This window comes from Mustela nivalis (genome assembly GCF_964662115.1).
Source record: "Mustela nivalis genome assembly, chromosome: 16".
Lineage (NCBI taxonomy): Eukaryota > Metazoa > Chordata > Mammalia > Carnivora > Mustelidae > Mustela > Mustela nivalis.
The window spans coordinates 42,171,083-42,196,168 of NC_139035.1; the positions used below are offsets into that span (position 1 = coordinate 42,171,083).

Sequence of the window (25,086 nt, forward strand, 5' to 3'; positions counted from 1 at the left end):
AAATAAAAGGCATGTAAATCAGAAAGGAAGAACTAAATTTTTTTTTTAAATGCTTATTTTTTTATTTGACAGAGAGAGATCACAAGTAGGCAGAGAGGCAGGCAGAGAGAGAGAGGAGGAAGCAGGCTCCCTGTGGAGCAGAGAGCCCAATGCGGGACTTGATCCCAGGACCCTGAGATCATGACCTGAGCCGAAGGCAGTGGCTTAACCCACTGAGCCACCCAGGCGCCCCAAGAACTAAAATTTTGTTTGCAGATGATTATGATCTCAGATATAGAAAATCCTGAAGACCACCAAAAAGCTGTTAGCATCAAAAGCAATAAATTGGTTGGGAATAAATTTAACCAAGGAGACAAAAGATCTGAAAAGAAAGAAATTGAAGAAGACACATATAAATGGAAATCCACCCATGTTCATGGATTGAAAGAATTAATATTGTTTAAATGTCCAAAGCCATCTATAGGTTCAGTGCAATCCCTATCATTTCAGAGGCATTTTTCACAGAAATAGAAAAAAAATCCTAAAATTTGTATGGAATCACAAAAGACCCCTACTTGCCAAAGCAATCCTGAAAAAGAACAAAGATGGGGGGCGCCTGGGTGGCTCAGTGGGTTGGGCCGCTGCCTTCGGCTCAGGTCATGATCTCAGGGTCCTGGGATCGAGTCCCGCATCGGGCTCTCTGCTCAGCAGGGAGCCTGCTTCCTCCTCTCTCTCTCTGCCTGCCTCTCTGCCTACTTGTAACCTCTCTCTGTCAAATAAATAAATAAAAATCTTAAAAAAAAAAAAAAAAAAGAACAAAGATGGGGGCATCATACTTCCTTGATGATAAAACTATACTACCAGGCTATAGTAATCAAAATAGTGTGGTACTGGCATAAAAATAGATACCTAAACCAATGGAACAGAACGGAGAGCCCAAAATTAAACCCTCATATACTAATGGTTAACTACTATTTGAGCAAGAGAGCCAAGAAGACTCAATAGGGAAGGGATAGTCTCTTCAATAAATGGTGTTGGGAAAACTGAATATAATCACATGCAGAAAAATGAAATGAGACCCCTATCTTAAAACACTCACAGAAATTAACTCAAATTGGAGTTAAGACTAATGCATATGACCTGAAGCTATAAAACTCCCAGAAGAAAACATGGGGAAAAACCTCCTTTTTACATTGGTCTTGACAATAATTTTCGGGATATGAAACCAAAAGCACAAGCAACAAAAGCAAAAATAAATAAGCAGGACCACATCAAACTAGAAGTTTCTGCACTGCAAAAGAAACAATTAACAAAATTAAGACATCCTACAGAATGGGAAAAAAAATCTGCAAATCATATGTTCGATAAATACAATACATATATGTTTGATAAAAAAAAATGGGCATTTTCTCAAAGAAGATGTACAAATAGCCAACAGGTTCATGCAAAGATGTTCAGCATCACTAACCATCAGGGAAATGGAAATCAAAACCACTGGGAGAGATAACCTCATACCTGTTCAAATGGCTTTCATCAAAAAGAGAAGAAATAGTAAGTGTTGGCAAGGCTGTGGAGAAAAGGGAACTCTTGTACACAGTTGGTGTGAATGTAAATTGGTATAGCAACTATGGAAAACTGCATGGAATTTCCTCAAAAAATTAAAAATACTACTACTATATGACCCAACAGTCCCACTTAAAGGTATATATCCAAAGGCAATCGAACTAAAATCTCAAAGAGAGGGGTGCCTGGGTCGCTCGGTTGTTTATGCGGCTGACTCTTGATTTCAGCTCAGGTCATGATCTCAGGGTCAGGGATTGAGCCCCACGTCAGTTTTCTTGCTCAGCAGGGAGTCTACTTGATTCCCTCTCCCTCTGCCCCTCCCCACTAAAATAAATAAATCTTAAAAAAAAAAATCTCAAAGAGATATCTGTATTCCTCTTTTCAATGCATCATTATTCACAATAGCCAAGATACGGAAGCAACCTAAGTGTCAGTCTATGGATGAATGGAGATAGATAGATAGATAGATATATATATATATATATATATATATATATATATATATATATATTATTTATTTATTATTCAGCCATGAGAAAAAAGAAAGAAGGAAATATTGCTATGTACAACAACGTGGGTGGACCTTGAGGGCATTATGCTAAATGAAGTAAGACAGAAAAAGAAACAAAGAGAGTAGAATGGTGGTTTCCAGGGGCCAGGGATGGGGATAAATGGGGAGATATTGGTCAAAGGGTACAGACTTCTGGTTATAAAATAAGTTCTGTGGATCTAATGTACAGCATGGTAACTTTAATTAACAGTATTATATTATGAACTTGAAAGTTGCTAAGTGATTTTAAGTGTTCCCAGCACAAAAAAGAAATAATTATGTTAGGGACGCCTGAGTGGCTCAGTTGGTTAAGCAGCTGCCTTCGGCTCAGGTCATGATCCCAGCGTCCTGGGATCGAGTCCCACATCGGGCTCCTTGCTCAGCGGGGAGCCTGCTTCTCCCTCTGCCTCTGCCTGCTATTCTGTCTGCCTGTGCTCGCTCTCTCCCCATCTCTCTCTCTGATAAATAAATAAAATCTTTAAAAAAAAAAAAAAAAAGAAATAATTATGTTAGATGATATTGTTAGTAGTTAACTTTATTGTAGTGATCATTCTGCAATATATAAGTATCAAAACAACATGAACAAATTTAGCTTACACAGTGTTTTATGTCTATTGTATCTCAGTGATGCTGGGGGAAAAAAGAAATAAATTGCTTACCCTTTCACCCCATCTGTCTCCAAATCAGACAGATAATCCTTAGGGTAGTTCACAGGTTTTCATTTAGGAAGTTAGTTGGGAGTAGACCAAACTCAGATAAAGCCTGCTCATGAGTATAGAACTCTTTGGATGGGTATGTTTGTATTTGGGACATGCCATTTTTGGGGTAATTTTTTGGTATTTTTTTATTAACATATAATGTATCATTTGTTTCAGGGTCACAGGTCTCATCAGTCTTATATAATACATAGTGCTCGTTACAAAACATACCATTATCCAGTTACCCCATCCCCCTGACTCCCTGCCCTCCAGCAACCCTGTTTGTTTCCTAAGAGTTTCTTATGATTTGTCTCCCTCTCTGATTTCATCTTTTTTCATTTTTTTCTCTCTTCCACTATGATCCTTTGCCTTGTTTCTTAAATTCCACATTTCAGTGAGATCATATAATTGTCTTTCTCTGATTGACTTATTTCACTTAGCATAATACCCTCTAGTTCCAGCCACATCATTGCAAATGACATAATTTCAATTTTTGATGGCTACATAATATTCCATTGTATATAGATACCAAATCTTCTTTATCCACTCATCTGCCAGTGGACATCTGGGCTCTTTCCATAGTTTGGCCATTGTGGACATGGATGCTATAAACATTCGGGTGCACTTGCCCCTTCAGATCATTACATTTGTATCTTTGGGGTAAATACCCAGTAGTGCAAATACTGGGGCATAGGGTAGCTCTATTTTCAACTTTTTTGAGGAATCTCCATGCTATTTTCCAGAGTGGCTGCACCAGCTTGCATTCCCACCAACAGTGTAGAAGCGTTCCCCTTTTTCTGCATCCTTGCCAACATCTGTAGTTTCTAGACTTGTTAATTTTAGCCACTCTGATGGTGTGAGGTGGTATCTCATTGGGGTTCTGGTTTGTATTTCCCTAATATGGAGTGGTATTGAGCACTTTTTTCGTGTGTTTGTTGGCTACTTGGATGTTTTCTTTGCAGAAATGTCTGTTCCTGTCTTCTGCCCATTTCTTGATTGGATTATTTATTCTTTGGGTGTTGAGTTTGATAAGTTCTTTATAGATTTTTGATACTAGCCCTTTATCTGGTATGTCATTTGCAAATATCTTCTCCCATTCTGTCTTGTCTTTGGTTTTGTTGACTATTTCCTTTGCTGTGCAAAAGCGTTTTATCTTGATGAAGTCCCAGTAGTTCATTTTTGCCTTTGTTTTTCCCTTCCCTTTGGAGACGTGTTTATCAAGAAGTTGCTGCAGCCAAAGTCAAGGTGGTTGCTGCCTGTCTTCTCCTCAAGGATTTTGGTGGATTCCTGTTTCACATTTAGATCTTTCATCCATTTTGAGTCTGTTTTTGTATACGGTATAAGGAAATGGTCCAGGTTCATACTTCTGCATGTGACTATCCAATTTTCCCAACACCATTTGTTGAAGAGATTGTCTTTTTTCCAGTGTATATTCTTTACTGCTTTGTCAAAGATCCATTTCTGGCCTCTTTATTCTGTTCCATTGATCTATGTGTCTGTTTTTGGCCTGTACCATACTGTCTTGATTATTACAACTTTGTAATAGAGTTTGAAGTCCAGAAGAGTGATGCCACCAGCTTTGGTTTTCTTTTTCAACATTCCTGTGGTTATTCGGGGTCTTTTCTGGTTCCATACAAATTTTAGGATTATTTGTTCCAGCTCTGTGAAAAAAGTTGATTGTATTTTGATAGGGATTGCGTTGAGTGTGTAGATTGCTTTTGGTGGCTTAGACATTTTAACAATATTTGTTTTTCCAATCTACGAGCTTAGAACATTTTTCCATTTCTTTGTGTCTTCCTCAGCTTCTTTCATGAGTATTCTATAGTTTTCTGAGTACAGATCCTTTGCCTCTTTGGTTAGGTTGATTCCTAAGTATCTGATGGTTTGGATGCATTTGTTAATGGGATCAAGTCCTTAATTTCTCTTTCTTCTGTCTCACTGTTGGTGTATAGAAATGCAACTGATTTCTGTACAATGATCATGTCATTATTTTATCGAAGGGGGAATGCCCCACCGCAGCCCCTTTTCAGTGGCACACAAATGTTGGAGAGTTTCTGGCTAAAGAGAAAAACTTTTTGGAGTTCCTCTATAATGTTTTAAAGCGAAACAAAAGCTACATTCCCTTGGAAGCTTTAACTTCACGTGACCTACTCAGCTGCTCTAGATTATATGGCTTCAAGTCAGTTTATTTCCCTACATGTGGAAATGAACATTAGAGCTACCTCTAATGATATACTAAAGTATATCATACCTGAATCTAAGATTTTTTGATACCAGCCTTATGGACTAGTAAGTGGAAAAGAACGACAGGGACTGGGATTCCAGGTTTCTAATGACAGCTCTAATGTGTTTTGTGGTCTTAAGCGAGGCACCTTTCTATGTTATTTTCTCATCTGTTAAATGGTGATAGTGATATCTGTTACATTTACCTCAAAGGATTGTTAGGAAACTAAAATGGTAAAACATGTAAAAGGTCTTTGAAATGTAGAGCATTGTATAAATACTATAACACAAAACTCAAAGTCCACTTCGGTCTTTATGTTCTTAAAACTAAAAACCATTTTAAGCATGTTACTTTAATGGATCTGCCATCACACCGTATTTAAAATGATTTAACCCTGATAAAACTACTAATGTGTGTATAAATGTCATTGTTCTTCTAAATAAAGAATAAATTTAATGAATACCCAACTTGATGACTTAAACCATTATTTGCGGTTTAATTTATGTTGTGTTTAAAATCTAAGGAAAATATCCCGTCAGATTTAAATGGACCCTGAGTAACTCTGGCTGGTCTGGTTTCTACAGGAGTTGATCTAGAGCAGTCAAGAAAAGAAGAGGAACAACAGATGTTACAGGATGCCCGCCAGTGGCTCAACAGCGGGAAAATTGAGGATGTAAGGCAGCCTCGCTCCGGGGCCACGGCCCTCCATGTGGCTGCTGCCAAAGGCTACTCGGAGGTCCTCAGGTATCGTCCATTTACATAATCAGGAGTTTGCCAGACTGGGAGAAGAGGAGCTGGGGTTTGGAAGCAGGGAGTGAATTAGATTTTCAGCTACGATGTATTTCCTTATTTTTTTCCTCTCTAATCATGCAGTCTTTTCTTATAGTTTGCTGATAATAACCCATAGCTGGTCTCCCACCCTACTATTGTCACTCTAGCTTCTCACTGACACGTATAATAAGAAACAAATGAGGTGTACTGGCCTAGAAGATGACCTTACATGATCTCTTCCAGTGCTATGACTTATCGTTACTATCCCAGCAGTCTCCTCCCCTGTTGACATGTAATACAGGACAGGCTTGTGATTTGGGTCCTTTTTGGACAGAGGTAATTTCTCTGGGCTCTTTAGATTAAGGGTATAGATCTTGAATGTGCAGTGTCCAGTTAGAGTGAAGTAGTTAAACTGATAAGAGGGATTTGGATTCTACTACTCTACCTGTTCCATTTTTTCCTTGTCCGTACATGCTTTATGTAGCTTTTGATGCTTACGGGTTGACAGGCTTTCCCGGATGCTCGTAGCTGATAGCATTGTGTGTGTGTTCGTTGCCAGACTCTTCCAGTGCTTCACTTTCCACCGAATATGGGGTTTCTAATGGGTGTGGCAATATGTCAGTGTACTGTTTCTGCCTGAGAATGACATTCATATTCTGGTCATTTCTTAGAAGGTGTCTGGAGGCCCATGATATGGGTGACCTCAAGTCAGGCCAGTGCATTTTGGGGTCTCAGGAATCCTACCTTTCTTCCTCCATGCACACAGATTTTGATAGTTAGCAAGAAGTCCAAGCAAATACTTCGCAGAGTTGGGAGTTTGAGAGTCTGCAGTAAATATATGGGATCCTGCAAATATCAACTAGAAAGTTAGTAAGTAAAGAGCCCGGAGGAGAATTGAGCTCTCATTCTAGATGTTCTTTCCTCCCCGTACTGGGAAATGGGAAACATGCCTTGTAACAGAGTTGTGATTTGGCAAATTTAATCAGGCTTTGGTGACTCTCAAAGGGATACACCTTTCTAAACACCACGCTTATGTGGTATAACATGGATATGCCTAGGAAATACCTTATGACCTTTCAGGGTGGTTGATAACTGCTGTCTCTGGTTGGCTCTCAGTGTAGGAACCATGAAGCCTGAGCTGTGCCTTAGAGGCCAAAAGTAACCACAATTTCCCAGTGGTTCAGGGCTGAAGTCTGAATATCAATTAGGTGATAGTTTATTTGGCAGAAAACTGTAATATAGAGAGTATAAGTCTCTTGTTTGGTGTTTTCTTCTTAGACTTTTAATCCAGGCTGGCTATGAACTCAATGTTCAGGATTATGATGGTTGGACTCCCCTCCATGCTGCTGCACACTGGGGAGTAAAGGAGGCTTGTTCCATCCTGGCAGAAGCACTCTGTGACATGGATATCAGGAACAAACTGGTTAGTATGCCTGACCCTCTAAAAGGGAGTAAAATTGGTGGCTGGGTCTCCAGAACAAAAGGCTTAAAGTTTCAGTTAAATGGCTAGGCTTACTGTCTAGGGAAATATGTATCACGGGTAGCTATTGGCTCTGTTCCCTGCACCCTTCTCCCTCCCCCCTGCCCCATTACCAACACAGTAGTGTTTGCTATGTAAAATAAAACTCGACTGATCAGCATTCTGATTCTATTTATATTGAAGCCCCTAAAATAAATTGTAAAAGACATTTTTGCCCTTAACAAAAATGAGCATAGGGAAATCCTAAGGTTACTGTCTGTGGTGGAGTTATGAAGGATTTTATTTTATTTTTAATTCAAGGACTTTGATCGTTGAGCTCTACTCTCATCTAGTCATCAAAAAAATCATTATAATGATAAAGATCCTTGAGTCTGGCTGAAAATAGTTACTCAGCCTCACTAAAGCAACTTTAGAGGCCTTAGAACTCCTGTCCCTACTTCTAGTGATTTTCTAGGAATACAGAGACATGGCTTTTTACTTAGTAGCTGTTCTACCTGCTTCACATCTCTCCTGAACCCAGCTTTCATCCCCAGATTATGGGTTAGGGTCCTGAACTGCGCCAATGTGTCCTAAAAGAGATACCCTTCTCTCACTTAAAGGGACATGACTGCTGTGACTTAATCTTTAGTACACATGAGCCCTGGACCCCCTTCTGAGGCTTTTAAAAGCCCCTTATTGAATTTATCATATATATTAAGTAAGACCATTTGAGAACAGGTACAAATAGAGATTTCAATTGATTATATGCCGAGGTGCAGTAAGCATTAGAGTTAATTTGGTGATTTCCTCAATCCTGTTTTATAAAATGGAAAAACATGTATTTAAAGGATTTGATGTATTTTGTTTGTTTTGGTTTGGTTTAGAGGACGAGAGTGTGCGTGGGTAAAGGTGTGTGTGTGTGAGGGGCTGCAGAATCCGAAGTGGGTTCCACGCACAGAACATGACCTGAACCAAAACATGTCTAGAGCATGTCAAGAGACGCTTAAGCAACTGAGCTACCCAGGTTCCCCAGCAGACTTGCTGTTTCCTGTTAAGTTTCTTCTGTGATAGATGAAGCAATTATTATTATGTAGAGTAGGTAAGTTAAGGAAGTAGCTATCATTGGAACAAAGGCATAAAGTGAGTATTGACTAGTTCTCTGATAAAGTCACAACATCACTACTTCTGTTGTCTTTTGATCATGGTACCCACTTTTCTGTGCCAGGGCCAGACGCCATTTGATGTCGCTGATGAGGGTGTTGTGGAGCATTTGGAGATGCTCCAGAAGAAGCAGAATGTGGTAAGTCTTTGGTTAATGCTTTAAAGCTTTTATAACAGTGCAGGTATCTCATACCTTGTTTCAGTTATGTCTGCTGAGAGCTGAAATGGACATAGCTACATTTCAGAGATGACAACTGTTCCCTTCAGGGACTAACAACAGTCTGTTAGAAAATATCCCAGAAACCATTGTTGTTAAAGTTTACTCATTATAAGCTAGCCTTCAAGCAGCTGAAAGTCAAAAATGATGAGAACAGCAAACTAATAATTACCCTTGAGTTCTAGGAAGTGAATGTGGTATATTCAAAGTTTTTTCCAAATAGGGAGTACTAGAGTAGAGGACATCTTGTAACTTTTTTCTCCCCTTATTGACTGAAAGGACATGTTTATTTAAAGCAAATTCATTACAGAGAGAAATTCATTATTTCTTTCTTAAAGAGGTTGGGTGAGCCTGGTGGTGGGTATTATGGAGGGCACGTATTTCATGGAGCACTGGGTGTGGTGCATAAACAATGAATTCTGGAACGCTGAAAAGAAATTAAAAAATAAATAAAAATTAAAAAAAAAAACTAAACCTATCTTTTTGTATTGGACAATACTTGGTCAGTGATTCATACTTAAGATTCATCAGATATCCAGAATTCAATCCTCTCCCTTCTCATTCTAAATCTTTTATTGTTTGCTTACATGTACCATTATGTTGCTTAGTGCTGTACGGGAGACCTACCTAAATATGGTACTCATATACAGACTGCAGAAGGAAAAAACCCACTCAATATCCAAAAAAACAGTGAATAATTCACATTTTCTACCTGTAAGTGAGATGAGTAATTTGGGCAAAAAGAATAAAGATCAGCTACTGACGATCATCAGGGCTGATGTCTGAACAGAGTAGGACAGAAAAAAATCACTAGCTTTCCTTTATGTTTTCCTTTGCATGAGTTGTGACTAGGGCATGTGAACTCAAGTTTAGGACAAAGGAGAGAAGCTTGGAGCAGTCCTGAAAAAAGTAACTATGGAGTTCCCTGGTGGCACAGCTCAACTGTATCCCACCTCACACATGTACAGCACCACGTCTGGACTGGTAGAGGAAAAATCCTTCAAGGCTTAGTGGGACAGTTGCATACATAAAGCTCAGACAAACACAACTTAATATTTCATTTTGTCTTCTTTGGTAAGCTGTGGAACCTAGGCTAAAACTTGGGACTTACCACACACTATCTGGGCTGTTATCTTGCAGAATCAGCCTTCCTAAGGTGTATGCTTTTTTTAGTTAGGTTTTTGTTGTTTTCTTAAACTTTTCATTCTGAAATAATTTTTAGAACCACATAGAAATTACAAAAATAATAGAGAGTTTCAATGTATCCTTTACCTAGCATGGTTTGGTTTTTGAACATAATGGTATTTTCACTAAATAACATTTCTGCTTCTCTTTGCTCCCTGCATAACTTTGGGGTCCAGGGATATAAACTCATTTTGTCTAGAGCATGTATCTAAATACCAGATAATTTATTCTAAGGACTTATTTCCCCTTTGGTACCTGTTTTTTACCTTGAGAACTATTGCCAGCCTAATTCAGTATATGGTCATAAAGAATTCTTTCAAAGTTCCTCCTTTTTTTTTTCTTTTTTTTAAATAAACATATCATGTATTTTTATCCCCAGGGGTACAGGTCTGTGAATCGCCAGGTTTACACATTTCATAGCACTCATCATAGCACATACCCTCCCCAATGTCCAGATCTCCACCACCCTCTCCCATCGCCCCTCCCCCCAGCAACCCTCAGTCTGGTTTTCGAGATTGAGTCTTTTATGGTTTGTCTTCCTCCCGATCCCACCTTCTTTCATTTTTTCTTCTCCTACCCCCCAAACCCCCCACATTGCATCTGCACTTCCTTATACAGGGAGATCATATGATAGTTGTCTTTCTCCGATTGACTTATTTTGCTAAGCATAATACCCTCTAGTTCCATCCACATCGTCGCAAATGGCAAGATTTCATTTCTTTGATGGCTGCATAGTATTCCATTGTATAATATATACCACCTCTTCTTTATCCATTCATCTTTTGATGGACATCTAGGTTCTTCCCATAGTTTGGCTATTGTGGACATTGCTGCTATAAACATTCGGGTGCATGTGCCCCTTCAGAGCACCATGTTTGTATCTTTAGGACATATACCCAGTAGTGCAATCACTGGGTCATAGGGTAGTCCTCCTTTTATATTTTTTTAATTCATCAGAAGCCAGGCTTTTTTTTTTTTTTCTTTTAAAAGTTTATTTTATTTTATTTTATTTTAGTAATCTCTCTACACCCACCATGGGGCTTAAAGTCACAAACCCCAGATCAAGAGTCGCATGGTCTTCCGACAGAGCCAGCCAGCTTCCCCTAGAAGCCAGGATTTTTTTGAAGATTGAGTTTGGATATTTGGTACAGACAGTTTTATTGTAGCTCTAACACCATGGTTTTTCTCTAACCTTGGATGAGGATTTTTGTCTGTCATTTTCTTCGAAGGAGACCCAACTGATGGGTTTCTCTCTTTCTCAGTTCTTTCTTCCCCTTTTGGTGTTAGTCTTGTCTTCTTCAGAATGACAGTACCATTTTGAGTTCTTCTCATTGCTGCTGATTTTTACCAATAGTCAACTTCTTCCCTTTCCTCTCTGTTTTCTCAATTTCCAGCTTCGAAGTGAAAAAGAGACACGGAATAAGCTCATTGAGTCAGACCTGAACAGCAAGTTGCAGAGTGGACTCTTTAAGAAGTAAGACATTCGGGGCTTAAGAAATGCAATGAGCTCTGCTGTGTTTGGGTACATATGTGTGTGTGACATACTTAGCTCAAGAATTTATATAGGAAAGAAACTGTGTTCAATTTAAACCAAATGATCTTTAAACATGTGGGAAGTTTGAGGGGCAAAAGAGCTGGCATTGATATATGAGGGAGACACTGAGGATGGATGAATGTGGTTTTTTAAACTTTGTTTTTTAAAAGATTTTATTTATTTATTTGAGAGCAAGAGTGCAAGCATGAGCAGGGAGAGTGGCAGAAAGGGAGGGAAAAGCAGACTTCCTGATGATCAGGGAGCCCAACACCAGGGATATGGGGCTTGATCCCAGGACCCTGAGATCACAACCTGAGCCAAAGGCAGACACTCAACCAACTAAGCCACCCAGGTGCCCCAGGTGATGATGTTTTAAATTTAGAAATTAATTGAGACAGTGTACAACATATTTTCCCCCCAGCTTAGGAGTTCTTAGTCCTAGCTACATCTTTAACTGTAAGTTCTCTGAACTCAGGGACATGTGTGTTTTGTTTATCACTGTTACCAGCTTGATTCCTGGCAGGTAATAAGCACTCAGTAAACATTTGTTAAGTGACTTTTTAAAAACATTTACCTGCTTCATCACCGTCAAGATTCATAGCCCTCCTTTTTCCTGTGTGTTGAACAGGCTAGATCTACTTAAGTCATATTCTAAAGTATGAACCTTAGTCTGCAAAAACCCAAGGATTCAGAAGAATGTAAAGAAGGATTTGATGTAGTTCTGTTAGTGCTTTTACACAGAAGTTTATGGATTTGTTTTCCTTATGTTTGATTGTCAATGAACTTAAATAGTTTGCCATTTCTGAGTTACACTCAAATTGTCATCTCTAATTAGCAAAGAGAAGATGCTATATGAAGAAGAAGTACCCAAGTCCCAAGAAATGGAGGAGGAAAGCAAAGAGTCCAGCAGCTCCAGCTCAGAGGAGGAGGAAGGTGAAGATGAAGCTTCTGAGTCAGAAACTGAGAAGGAAGCAGGTAATATAAAGATGTTGGTAGCAAAGGTCCTCTGTTTCCATAATGCAGGGAGATAACTGCTTATCAGAGCTAGGAGACCTTAGAGGACTTTAACTTCTTTAAGTTTAGTTTTCCAAGGTAAGATACCAAATTTTGAGTGAAAACTTGGTTGTAAAAACCGTGAGCTAGGTTAGAATATGTGTATTAGTTTCTATGTAGCCATATGACAAGGCACACACAAAAATTCCTTTTTTAAAAAAAGATTTATTTATTTATTTATTTAGTTGAGAGAGAGAAAGAGAGAGAGAGAGAACGAGCCAGCACCCAAGCGTGTGCTTGCGAGCAGGCAGGGAGGGGGAGAGGGAGAGGATCTCAAGCCTACTTAGCACTGAGCGTGAAGCCCAATAGGGCTTTTGATCCCAAGACCCTAGGCCATGACCCGAGGGGAAATCAAGTGTCAGATGCTTAACTGACTAAGCCACCCAGGTGTGCCACAACCCACCCCCCTCCCATGCACCAAAATTCTTGTGTAAAGGAGCCAACTCTCTGACCTCAGGTTGGTAGGGTATAGAGATCAGATACCCAGTAGGCTGAGAAGGTGAGATCTTGCAGTCATATTTGGTCAAGTATCTTTAACCAGCTGGTGGAAATTTGCATTTAGTTTTCAGGTTCCTCTGATTCCCTAAACAGAATCCCAAGATCTTTCCTTTTCCTTCTGATTATGTGAAGCCCCTTCAATTCCTGAGTTGGGGATTGAAGAAGGAACAAAATCATATTTACCTTTATGACTCTTATTGATATTATATATGCTTCATATGGCATTTCTTAAGGTTATCATATGGAAGCCCAACAGTGAGAGTGAGGTGCTGAACATGGTTAGATCCACAGGTTGCAGAAGTACCCACTGGTTTTGATACATAGGCAAACATTGAGAAAAGAGATACTGGGTTTTACTGAATAGAGGTTCAGTGGCAACAGAATAGCTCTCATGGATAACTGGAAGTTAACAATAACTAAGGTTTTGTTTTGTTTTTAAAGATTTTATTTATTGATTTGACAGACAGAGATCACTAGTAGGCAGAGAGGCAGGTGGGGGGGTGGGGAAGCAGGCTCCCTGCTGAGCAGAGAGCCTGATGCAAGGCTTGATCCCAGGCCCCCGAGATCATGACCCGAGCCAAAGGCAAAAGCTTAACCCACTGAGCCACCCAGGCGGCCCAACAATAACTGAAGTTTTATAGTACATGTGTCCTGCACTCACTGTTTTATATTAGTATAGTATTAGCTCACTGAATGTCACCAAAGGAAATTAAAGATTACTGATTGTATAGAGAAGATAGATACCAACTAAGTTTGTAGCATAGGAGATAACTTTTTACTCATAGAGCCTTGAATTTCTATTATTAAGCAAGCACAACTTGCTCTGGAAATGCTAGTCTAGTACCTATCAACATTTGTAAATGTTCATCTTTTTTTATGTTTTTATTTATTGAGGGCTTACATGTCTTAAGCTTCAGGAATTAATTACTATCTGGTCTTGCTCTATGCTAGATCACTTTGTTAGCTACCAAGGTATTTGAAGAATGGGAGGGAGCTCCCTGAACTACTGGAATTGCTTTGCGATATGTTCCCATGCTTCAGGTCTCTGGTCCCTGCAGCCCATCTCCGCATTGTGGTTGGAGTAAAACACCCTCAGCTCCCTTTGATTATATTACACCCCTGTCCAGAAACCATCTACGACCTCTTTCGCTACTTCCATCTTTGCTTGTAGAGTAAATCCCAAGTCCTATAGCCTGACCTTCAAGATCTTTCATAATCTATCTCTAGCTGAGCTTTCCAGTACTATCTATAGGCAGTGTCATTTACTAGCCAAGCTGGATTTCTTGATTTCCCCAAACATGCCCTTAGTTTTCCTACCCCTGAACATTTATTTGCACCTTAGAATTCCTTTCTATCAAATGTTTATTGACTGATTTCTGTTACAAGCTATAGGATAGATACCAACTAAGTTTGTAGCATAGGAGGATTTACTGGAATGAAGAGCCCTTCTTTAGGTTTTTCTATATAAAAAACTGAAAAGGAGTGGATTGCTTCACTGTTCTCCCACCCCATGATAATTGCTCCCCTGTTTGTATCCCTCTAGCACTTCATACTTACCTCTGTTGTAGCACTCACCATTCTTGCTGGAACTCCAGGTTTATCATTTACTCCTAAGTCTCTGCATGACGCCTGACACAGGACAAGCATTCATGTTCATTAAATAAATGCTTTTTGTTGGATACATCTAGGACATACAGGGGAATAGGAAGGCATGTACATGAATAAAATACATGTCACATGAGAGATATAAATGTTGTCAATGGTATTCACTAGTAAGAGAGATTATATTTAGTTTGGGGGATTATAACAACATTTGGGTAGTGCTTTTTACTCTGCAGTGTACTTACAGCCACACTCTGAGGGATGTATTATCACCACGTTTTAGAATGGGAAATTGACCCTGTAAGGAGTGAGGAAAATTGGGTCTCATAGTTGGCAAGTCGTGTGCCTGAGATCCTGACTTTGACCTGGGACTCCTCAGAGTAGCAGGGGCAGAGTGAAATGTGGAAATTATCTGCCTAAAAGGTAAAAGCTAAAGGTATGGGAAAGGAGGAGATTCCCAAGGGAGAGACTGTAGAGAAAAGATGTACAAGAAAGAGTCATGGGGCATGCTGTGTTTAGGAAGCAAAGAAGGTATGGTCAGAGAGGTTGAGGATAACCAGGATATGTGTTTCTGCATCAGGAAAGCCAGGGTAAGGGGATGCCTATGTGACTCATTCAGTTAAACAGCTGCCTTCAGTTCTGGTCATGATCCCGGGGTCCTGGGATCGAGCGTCATGTCAGGCTCCTTGGTCACGGGGGAGCCTGCTTCTCCCTCTCCCTCTGTCTCCCTCTCCCTTTGCATTCTGTTCCCCCTGCTTGTGCATGCTCTCTCCCTCTCTCTCAAATAATTAAATAAAAGCTTAAAAAAGAAAGAAAGAAAACCCAGGGTAAGAGTGGGGAAGGGAGAGGTCAGGAAATAGACAGTATTTAGGGAGTCTGGTAATCTCAGCAGTTTCTGTGGTCTGATGGAGGCAGAAGCCAAATGATTCCAACAAGCTTCCCTGGTCATTTCTGCTAGTTGAAGTTTTCCTCATATTTCAAAGCCCAGCTCAAATCGCTTCTCTTATGAAAAGAAGTTTCTTTTATGAAACTTGTTTTCATCACGGAAACAAGTTTTTTTCCCCCCCTTTTCTGACTGGTAGCTATCTGTTTGAACTTCTTTCATATTACTTACCCTACCTAATAGTAGTGTTATTTCTGTTTGTTTCTCATCTCCTCTCTTCTTCCCTTACCAGCAAGTTTCAGAAGCACTGAAATGTGTTGTGTGTTTTGTTTATCTTTCTGTCTTCCATAATGCCTGGCACTGGGTCTTCTAAGTGGTAGGTGCACAATAAATATTCATTATACATAAGTGTATATTGGAAGAATATGGGGAACTGGATTATAGCGAAACGTTTCCAAATGCCCAGCACATTATATATGTACTAAACAAGTATTTCATTTTTTTTAAAGGTTTTATTTATTTATTTGACAGAGAGAGAGCACAGGCAGGGGGAGGAGCAGGCAGAGGGAGAGGGAGAAGCAGGCTCCCCACAGAGCAGGGAATGCCCGATGTGGGCCTCAATCCCAGGACCCCAGGGTCATGACCTGAGCTAAAGGCAGTCGCTTAACCAACTGAGCCACGCAGGTGACCCTAAACAAGTATTTATTGAATTCATTTATCCTGTTTTTAAAGATCCACAGAGTAGGAAAAGAATTAACGAAACAAGATGGGATCGGGAGGAAGACAAACCATAAGAGACTCTTAATCTCACAAACAAACTGAGGGTTGCCAGGGGGACGGGGGTAGGGAGAGGGTGGTGGGGTTACGGACACTGGGGAGGGTATGTGCTATGGTGAGTGCTATGAAGTGTAAACCTGGTGATTCACAGACCTGTACCCCTGGGGCTAATAATACATTATATGTTAATTTAAAATTTAAAAAAAATTTTAAAAAGATCCACAGATATAATCTCATAAAATGACAGTTTTCATGTGTCTTCCATGTAAATGTAGTTGTAAAGAATACTAATTCTCTCTTGAGGTGAATGTAAGCGGTTTGATCTGGATTTCTATTTTCCCCTTTCTTTTACTTATTCTATTTAAACACTTGGTATATTAGTTATCTATTGCTAAATAACAAGCCATTCCTAAATATAGTGGTGCTTAAAAAAACTATTTATATATACCCAATTCTGTGGGTTGGCAATTTGGGAGGGACTTCCCTGGGATGACTTTTCTCTCCATGTGGTAATACTGGCTTACACCTGTGTTGGTGGTCAGTTGGTAAGTTAGTTGGGGCTGGCTGGTCCCAGATGGCCTTACTCACCTCTCTGGTGGTTGGTTAAAATGAAGCAAGTGGGCCATGTTCATCAAGCAGACTAGCCCCTGCTTCTTCCCACAGCAGTTGGATTCCACAGAAGAGAGGGCAATGTTCAATGCACAAGCACTTTCCAAGCCTCTGCTTGTGTCACATTTGCTAATGTCCCAGTGGCCATAGAAGGTCACATTGAGGGGCGCCTAGGTGGCTCAGTGGGTTAAAGCCTCTGCCTTTGGCTCGGGTCATGATGCCAGGGTCCTCGGATCGAGCCCCGAATTGGGCTTTCTGCTCAGCGGGGATCCTGCTTCCCCCTCTCCCTCTGCCTGCCTCTCTGCCTATTTGTGATCCCTATTTGTCAAATAAATAAATAAATAAATAAATAAATAAATAAATAAATAAAATCTTTAGGAAAAAAAAGAAAAGAAAGTCACATTGATAAGCCCAGAGTCAATCTGAGAGGCCACTACACAGGGGTATAGATTCATTGAGGGTTCTTACTGTAATGATCTGTCACATTTGAGTAGTAAGGGAGAGAGATATTCAGATAATATTTAAAGAATGTCTTAAATATTCATAATAACCACAAGAAATGATAACATTAATAATAAATAACTGTTTACTAGGGACTCATTATGGCCAGACATTGAACAATGCAATTTAAAAACATTATCTCTAGACTTTATAGCAATTCATAAGTAAGAATTAAATCCCTGATTAACCAGTGAGAAAAGAGAGGTTCATATATGTTAAGTAATTTGCCCAATGTCCACAGCTAGAACGTGGCTTAAAATTGTCACGTAATTCATAGGTGGATTACTCTGGGGCCCTATTTCCAGAATACATGGATCAGAAGGCCCCACCATACCTATTAGGTGTAGGCGCTGATGTAGCAGTGAACGAGACAATTGGGGTTTCCACTTGATGGCCCTATAAAATGGACTACCATTATTTATTAAGAGGGTTCACCTACTACAGTTCTGTAGCTTAACTTGCAATATCCTTTGTAACCCTTTCTACCTTTATTTCCTATTGTAGTCCCAAGAATATTCATTACTTTAGTTCAGCCTGCTTAAATTAGGCCCACTTAGACTTAAATTTACTGACCAACAGATGTGTGTATTTTGATTTCTGAATCATTACTCATACCCTTTCTTTCTCCTGCCAGTTGGTATTTGTCTTCCAGTTTTTCTATGGCATCTTTCCTTGTCATTTCCTGCCTCAGAGGATTTACTCTAGATTCATAAAGCCCCATCGATCCAACTCAGCCAATTTAGCACCTGACTTAGATACGATCTTCTGTTGTTACTATTATCATTATGCATCTTATCTCATGTCTTGATTATAATTACCTAGAAAGCAAGATCTATCTGGTTTTTCCTGCCCAATCCCCCAAAACAGAGTAGATTCTTACTATATACTTACTGATGAATTTTATATATGGTACATAATGTAGAGGAAGTTTCAGCTATATATCTGGGAACAAGAGCCTATCGAGAAAGAAATTTTACCATGGAGTTTATTTCCTTTTGGCAACAGTTGCTAGAGATTTCATTTTAGTTTGAATCCAAGCATTACATAGCCCTAATACTCTTTTTTGATAATGGGTAAACCTTTTCTGTTAGCAGAAAAGTACATACATAAATGCACAGATAAGGTTTTCATATTTGCCCTTGTTGCTTCTCTTTGTCTTAAATAATAGATAAAAAGCCAGAAGCCATTGTCAACCATTCCAACTCTGAAAGCAAGAGTATTATCACGGAACAGATACCACCACCAGCTCAGAATACCTTCTCTGCCTCTTCAGCTAGGAGAGTGAGTATTTTGGAACTTATTTGAATATTATATTTCTCCTACTATGGTTACATACAGTTTGAAAGGCCTTAAAGATGCACTCTTAATATAATATAGATACATCTTGCCTGTCCTTGTCTGCTTAGTCTGCCGTAACAAAATACCACCAACCAGATGGCTTTAAACAATACAACTGAGTCAGTTCCTAGTGAGGTCTCTCTTCCTAGTGTGCAGACGGCTACCTTGTCTCCAAATATTATAGTCATATTGGGCAGAGCTTCAAAGTATGGATTTGGGGGGGTGTGCAACCATTACATTATAACATTGCCCACAAAAGCTACAAATCCAACACCAAATTTGGCTACAGTTTGTTTAAATAACATAGGATATAGTGACCTGGGACCAAAGAATTTTGTCCATTGCTTATTTTCTTCATATCTAAGGCTAAGTAAGGTAAGTATATGTAAAGTTCAGACTGGGTTAGGAGGATAGCTAGCATTCAGTATTAATTGATTCAATGACTTACGTCCTTTTTTTTACTTCTTGTTTAAAATTTTACTTTCATAAATAAAGTCTTGTCAGTACTCATCATAATGTGTAGAGAGCAGAAGTAGAAAGAACTTTTCGAAATACCAGAGACACCTCCTCCTGCAGTTCAGCCCAGACCTCTAAGAAGCTATAGGCTTCTAGGCAGTGAGATGGAGTTGAATAATGACCTTGCTCTGCAAAGGATACAGTTAGTTTTGAGATTAAGAATTGATCTGAGTTCTTGGGAAGGAAGTTGTCCAAAACTCTATGGTTTTGTAGACACTAACTTACACCGATCTTAGTGCCTCATGAATGGAAAAGACAGGACTATGGTATCATTGTGGAGACGAGGAAGCAAAGGCCTGGCTGCTTGTTTATTCCCATGAGCATCGCTTTGAATCCGTAGCGATGTCTCCGACAGAACCCAGACCTCCCTCCTTACCCAGGCATATAGCTCTACCTCACATACTCCCACTGCTTCTAAGTGCGACTAGACTTCTTGCTTTCTTTTAATTTATTTTATTTCTTGTTTTTTTTTTTTTAAAGAGAGAGAGTGTGTGCGTGACTCCCAGAATCGGGGTGGATTAGAAAGAGCTGGAGGGAGTACATAAATATATCCATTCAGGGACTAAGTAAAAGAGAAAGTCTAAGTGTGAGCTGGAGATGAGTGATTTAGTGTCTCTATTGCATTTTTCACTCCACCAGGCAGTAAAGGTGGCCTGATAACCTGGAGAAAGACCAAAGCCATCTTGCAGAGGTCCCCCAGGTCCCAGGCATGGATCATTGACTGCCGTTCGAAAGAGCAGCTACTTCAGACCGGTGTTTGGGCCTAACACTAGTCTATGATGTTTTCTGTGGTTTATGGCAAAATGAGATGAAGACAATGTAAGCTTTTCAGAAAGCTCTCTTTTCTGAGGTTAAAATGTTTTTCTTTTTTTAATGAAATGATAGTGATGGAAATGATAAGCAAGTGTTTGAAAGATGTTGTCCTGGCAAAATCTAGACAGATGGCAATTCTGTGACTTCTGCCATTTTTCTTCTTTTTTAATTTTGCTGCTTGGTGAGATCTGAAACACTTGGAACTGCTACCCAAGATCAAATAAACTATTTTCTTGAAATAAGCAATTAGAATTTGAGTGGAGTGAGTTTTAGTATTTTTTTTTTAAGATTTTATTTATTTATTTGACAGAAAGAGATCACAAGTAGGCAGAGAGAGACAGGGAGAAGCAGGCTCCCCGCTGAGCAGAGAGCCCCAGGACCCCGAGACCATGACCTGATGACCTGAGCTGAAGGCAGAGGCTTAACCCACTGAGCCACCCAGGCGCCCCGAGTTTTAGTATTCTTATTACTGTTAACTTAAATCGGCTTACCACAGCCTTACCACAGTACCTTAAAACATATTTATACATTGCCTCATCTGTGTTTTCTAGTCTTCACATGTTATAAGGAGGAATTAAGCTTATTATCACCATTTTACAGGTGAGCATGTTGAGACCTAGGGAAGTAAAATGTCCCATTTTCAGTTACACAGTCAAGCAAGAGAAGATGTTTTTACTAGAACGTGGATCTCCTGGTGTTCTAGGTCAGTACTCATTGCTAAGAGAGCAAACAGTGTTTAATTTCTCAGAGAGCAACTCTGTCAGTAGGAGCACTGTGTTAAGAATTTGAGGCTATTTCTGGCTCAGGGAGAAAGGGAGCCTTGAGCAGTTACTAGCATCTGCCAGGTGAGGAAGGGAACATTGGCAGAAAGCCTGCCATGTGTTTGTTCTTGTACTGCCCGATACTGCCTCGCTGAACTTAGTTAAGTGTGGGAAAAGGCAAATAGGCTGAAAAGAATCATCAGGACCTTTTTTTATTCCTCCTTTTCTTTTCTTTGCTTCTTCCCTTGTAGTTCTCCTCCAGCCTTTTTAACAAGCCAGAAGAGCCCAGAGATGAATCTCCTTCTTCGTGGAGACTGGGACTCAGAAAAACGGGCAGCCACAACATGCTGAGTGAGGCGGCCAATTCTAGGGAGGCCCTGAGGGACCGAGGCTCCTCCGTCCACCGGTCGTCATCAAGCCCTCGGATTTCTGCCCTGCTGGACAGCAAAGATAAGGTGCAGTTTAGGCAGGGGGTGGGGAGTTCCTAGGCAGTTCCCTTCTGTGGAAATTCAGTCTCAGAGCAAAGGAAAGTGTGTTCTAGTCCCTGGTTTGATTTTGGGAGTACAAAGTCTTTAAAGGGAGATGGCACATCAGTAGTTTAATCAGTTAGTGATTTGCTTGCTATTACTACTTGGCCAAAAAAGAAAAACCCTTTACCTTTTGGCATAGTTGATGTTCGTTCTTCCTTACCCTCCTTACCTAGGGCAAACTAATTAATTAATTAATTAATTAAATCAGAAACAGGAAGATTTGGATATGGCCTAAGTTTCCCTTGAACCAATACCAGTAATTTATTCTTTCAGTGTTTGGAAACAAAGTTCCTTAGCTGGACTTTTTTTTTTTTTTTAGATTTTATTTATTTATTTGACACACAGAGAGAGAAATCACAAGCAGGCAGAGAGGCAGGCAGAGAGAGAAGGGGAAGCAGGCTCTCCACTGAGCAGAGAGCCCGATGTGGGACTCGATTCCAGGACCCTGAGATCATGACCTGAGCCAAAGGCAGAGGCTTAACCCACTGAGCCACCCAGGCACCCTGGACTTTTGATCCTAATGAAGCTCAGGCAAATTAGCACTTAGGAAAATCATGTTTCAGTGCCTCATTTTTTTCATGACTAGATGTATGATCAGGCTTACTTCACAAACCCCTCATCCATGTAATCATCCAAGATCAGTGCATTGTTATTTCTTAACTTTTGGTTCTAGGTTTTTTAGAGCTCACCTGATGCCCTTCTCCGGGGTCAGGTCTGCCCTGTAACCATAGTGCCCTTGCTCAGGATTATATTTCTGGAGATCCTGAAGGAGAGGAAGCCTATTAGTTGGGTGAACTCTGCAGCATGTTAGTTGTACATGAAGCTGCATTTCAAAGGGAAGATAGGCTGGGGAAGAAATAAGGCTTATTTCATGAAGAACTTTCGAGTGGAGCTTTCTGTTTGTGGCTTTCAATGGCTCCATCTCTCTTGGCAGCTGCTGCTTTGTGTCATTTGTGCTGCTGTTTTCCCTTTTTTGATCATCTTGGCTTTTCCCGTGAGAATTATTTCCCTACATTTTGGTTTTTAATGGAGGAAATGTAGGAATCAGCCTTTGGAAGGTAACCTTTTGTAATACCAGTCAAACCAAAATTGGTATTGGATCAGGAAATAAGATGATATAGGTGTATTGCTGTCTGCTTTTTCACCCAGAACGTTACACTGTGTCAGTATTGTACCTTCTCTGTGCTTCACTTGTTTTGATTTTACAGGAGAGAGAAAACAAAAGCTATTTTAGTTCCCTAGCCCCCCGGAGGCTCAGCAGCACAAGCGACATTGAAGAAAAGGAGAACAGGTAATCCGAATACAGGCCAGAAGATGGTCCTCTAGGGGCAGGTGCCCCTGGCCCATTATGGATTGTTTATCCCTTCTGCTTAGAGCTCCTCCCAGCCCCAGCCCTAGCTCTTGTGCTTGCCAGTTCTTCACCCTTCATGCTTTCCCTTCAGCTTGGGTATTACTGTCTTTAGGAAGTCTTCCCAGACCCTTCCAAGGGTGAATTTGTTTAGTATACCAGCAGGCTCTGTGAAGGTAGGGTCTGTATCTGTCTGGTTTCTGAGGGACCCCTAGTACCTAGCACACGACCTACTCCATAGTAGATAAAAAGATAGTGTTGTTTAATTAGTGATCAACTTCTAATGTGTATGTACATAAAATTTCAAGTCTTCCTCATCAGTGAAAATGAATGTGAGGATTTTGAGATACTGCTGCATCTCAGGCAGAGCCTGAATGAGAGCTTGCTTTTCCTTCTTTTTTATTTTATTTTATTTATTTGACAGAGATCACATGTAGGCAGAGAGGCAGGCAGTGAGAGAGAGAGGGAAGCAGGCTTCCTGCTGAGCAGAGAGCCCGATGCAGGACTCGATCCCAGGACCCTGAGATCATGACCTGAGCCAAAGGCAGCAGCTTAACTGACCAAGCCACCCAGGCACCCGAGAACCTTGCTTTTTTCAAGGTGTGGTCTTCCCACTCAGCAGCACTGGTATCACCTGGAAGCATGTTAGAAATGCAGAATCTCGGGCCCCACCTCAGACCTGCTGAATTAGAACTTGCATTTTAACAAAATTCTCTAGGTCATTCAAATGCACATTGAAGTTTGAGGACTGTTATGGAGAGCTGCAGCTTTGGTCGCAAAGGCCCTGAGTGAACAGTTGTGAATTAGAAATCCTACTACTGCCCTTTCCTGGATGGCTTTTATTTATAACACTAAGTAGACTTCCAGCATGTTCTTCTCTTTTCCTCTTTAGTTACCTCTTTCCCTTGTGACAGACTTCCTCATCTTCCCCATCATCCTCTTCTCTGCTTACTTAGGAACAATCTGTTGATTTTATAAAGCCCTTTAAAGGAGAAACAAAAGTGAGTTCTTATTACCAAAGAATTGGAGACCTTTGATACAAGGATTTGGTACCTATTGAAGTTAGTTGGCTTTGAAGCTGATAAAAGAAAGCAGGCAGTTGTAATACTTGACCCATCCTTTGTGTATACAGAAAACAGGTTCATATAAAACGAAGCATTGCTCGAAAAGTGTTTCTATTTCTTTAGCCATATTATGGTTCCTGTCCCTGGCTCTTCTCTCCCAGTTTGGAGTGTTTTTGTTTGTTTGTTTTGTTTTGTTTCATTTTTTATTATTTACTTGCAACAGAGAGAATGTGAGTCGGGGGGGGGGGGCAGGGGCAGGGCAGAGGGGGAAGCAGACTCCCCGCTGATCAGAGAGCCTGATGTGGGGCTCAGTCCCAGGACCCTGAGACCTGAGCCAAAGGTCTCTGGGTCTCTTACCCAGGACCTGAGCCAAAGGCAGACACTTAACCAACTGAGCCACCCAGGCAACCCTCCCAGTTTGCATTGTATCATGGACAAAACTGGTGGCAGGAATCAGTGCTTTGTTTTATTTTTCTTCCATGCCTCTCCAGAGAATCAGCTGCTAATCTAGTGAGGAGTGGTTCGTACACACGGCAGCTGTGGAGGGATGAAGCAAAGGGAAGTGAAACTCCACAAACAGTTGCTCCTTCTACCTATGTATCAACCTACTTGAAAAGGTACCAGGTTCCACGCGGCGGGAGATGATTTTTCTTCACTCTGGTTATGGGTGTATGGGTAATAATTGCATGCCATTTTATATCCAATTAGCACCACAAAAATGAATCAAAAATGAATTACTTTTAGATTTCTTGGGAGTAACATCTTGACTAATTTTAAATTAACATTTATTTTTCTAACTGAAGTAAAGTAAGCTAATTCCAAATTCTCACCACAGGCAGATCCGAATTTATACTCTTTCTTCTCAGTCCTATTAAAATCTTCAACTGGATGTGACTTCTAGTAATCCCCGAGCAGGACTGAATCTAAATCACCTTTGTCCAGTAGCTAGTTTTCCTTTTTTCTAAAACTTGAGTAGTTCTCATCTCAAGTTACATTTTTATGGGAAGGAAGGGAGGGACCCTATAGGGTGGTGAGGGGGTTGGGTAATGGGGACAGTTTTGAATTGCATTAAAGAAGTTTCATATTGAAGCCTGTTAATTTAGGGACTTGAGTTGTTGTTTTTTTTTATGACTTTAATGGCCCTCAGATCCATCAAGATGTGAAACTCGCAAGTTTGGTGCAGAGAAGGTACATGGGTTTCTTTCCCCTTTTCTCATTTATATATTCTCTTTTCTGCCATTATTTTCTTTGCCATGTACCAGCCAGCAAGCAAAGCACCTTTGCCAGAGCCATTAAGCTGTAAGATACACTTAAGTAGTGTTTTGATTTGAACTTTGCTGCTGATGTGGAAGAGTCTGGCTGTCATTGCTCACTGTGAATTCTTTCTTCACTTTGATTTACTCAACCCCTCCAGCTGCCTCTTCATGCCATGGGCTTCATCATTAGGTTTTA

At 40.3% G+C, this 25,086-nt stretch overlaps 1 protein-coding gene across 12 annotated transcripts in view; it reads left to right on the forward strand.

Annotated features, from left to right (window-relative positions):
• PPP1R12B (protein phosphatase 1 regulatory subunit 12B) overlaps positions 1 to 25,086 on the forward strand; it is a 220,127-nt gene that overhangs the window by 63,225 nt on the left and 131,816 nt on the right. For 11 of the 12 annotated variants that reach the window (XR_014303701.1, XR_014303702.1, XR_014303703.1 and 8 more), the window contains exons 4-12: positions 5,599 to 5,758; positions 7,064 to 7,208; positions 8,470 to 8,544; positions 11,202 to 11,281; positions 12,177 to 12,316; positions 18,433 to 18,545; positions 20,944 to 21,147; positions 22,431 to 22,513; positions 24,126 to 24,251. Coding sequence is in view for 8 of the 12 variants with exons in the window: in XM_082701996.1 (XP_082558122.1) it covers positions 5,599 to 5,758; positions 7,064 to 7,208; positions 8,470 to 8,544; positions 11,202 to 11,281; positions 12,177 to 12,316; positions 18,433 to 18,545; positions 20,944 to 21,147; positions 22,431 to 22,513; positions 24,126 to 24,251 (1,126 nt within the window). In the remaining 4 variants the exon portion in view is untranslated. Of the gene's footprint in view, positions 1 to 5,598; positions 5,759 to 7,063; positions 7,209 to 8,469; positions 8,545 to 11,201; positions 11,282 to 12,176; positions 12,317 to 18,432; positions 18,546 to 20,943; positions 21,148 to 22,430; positions 22,514 to 24,125; positions 24,252 to 24,781; positions 24,823 to 25,086 lie in introns of all 12 variants that reach the window. The other variant, XR_014303700.1, reaches the window with a different exon arrangement.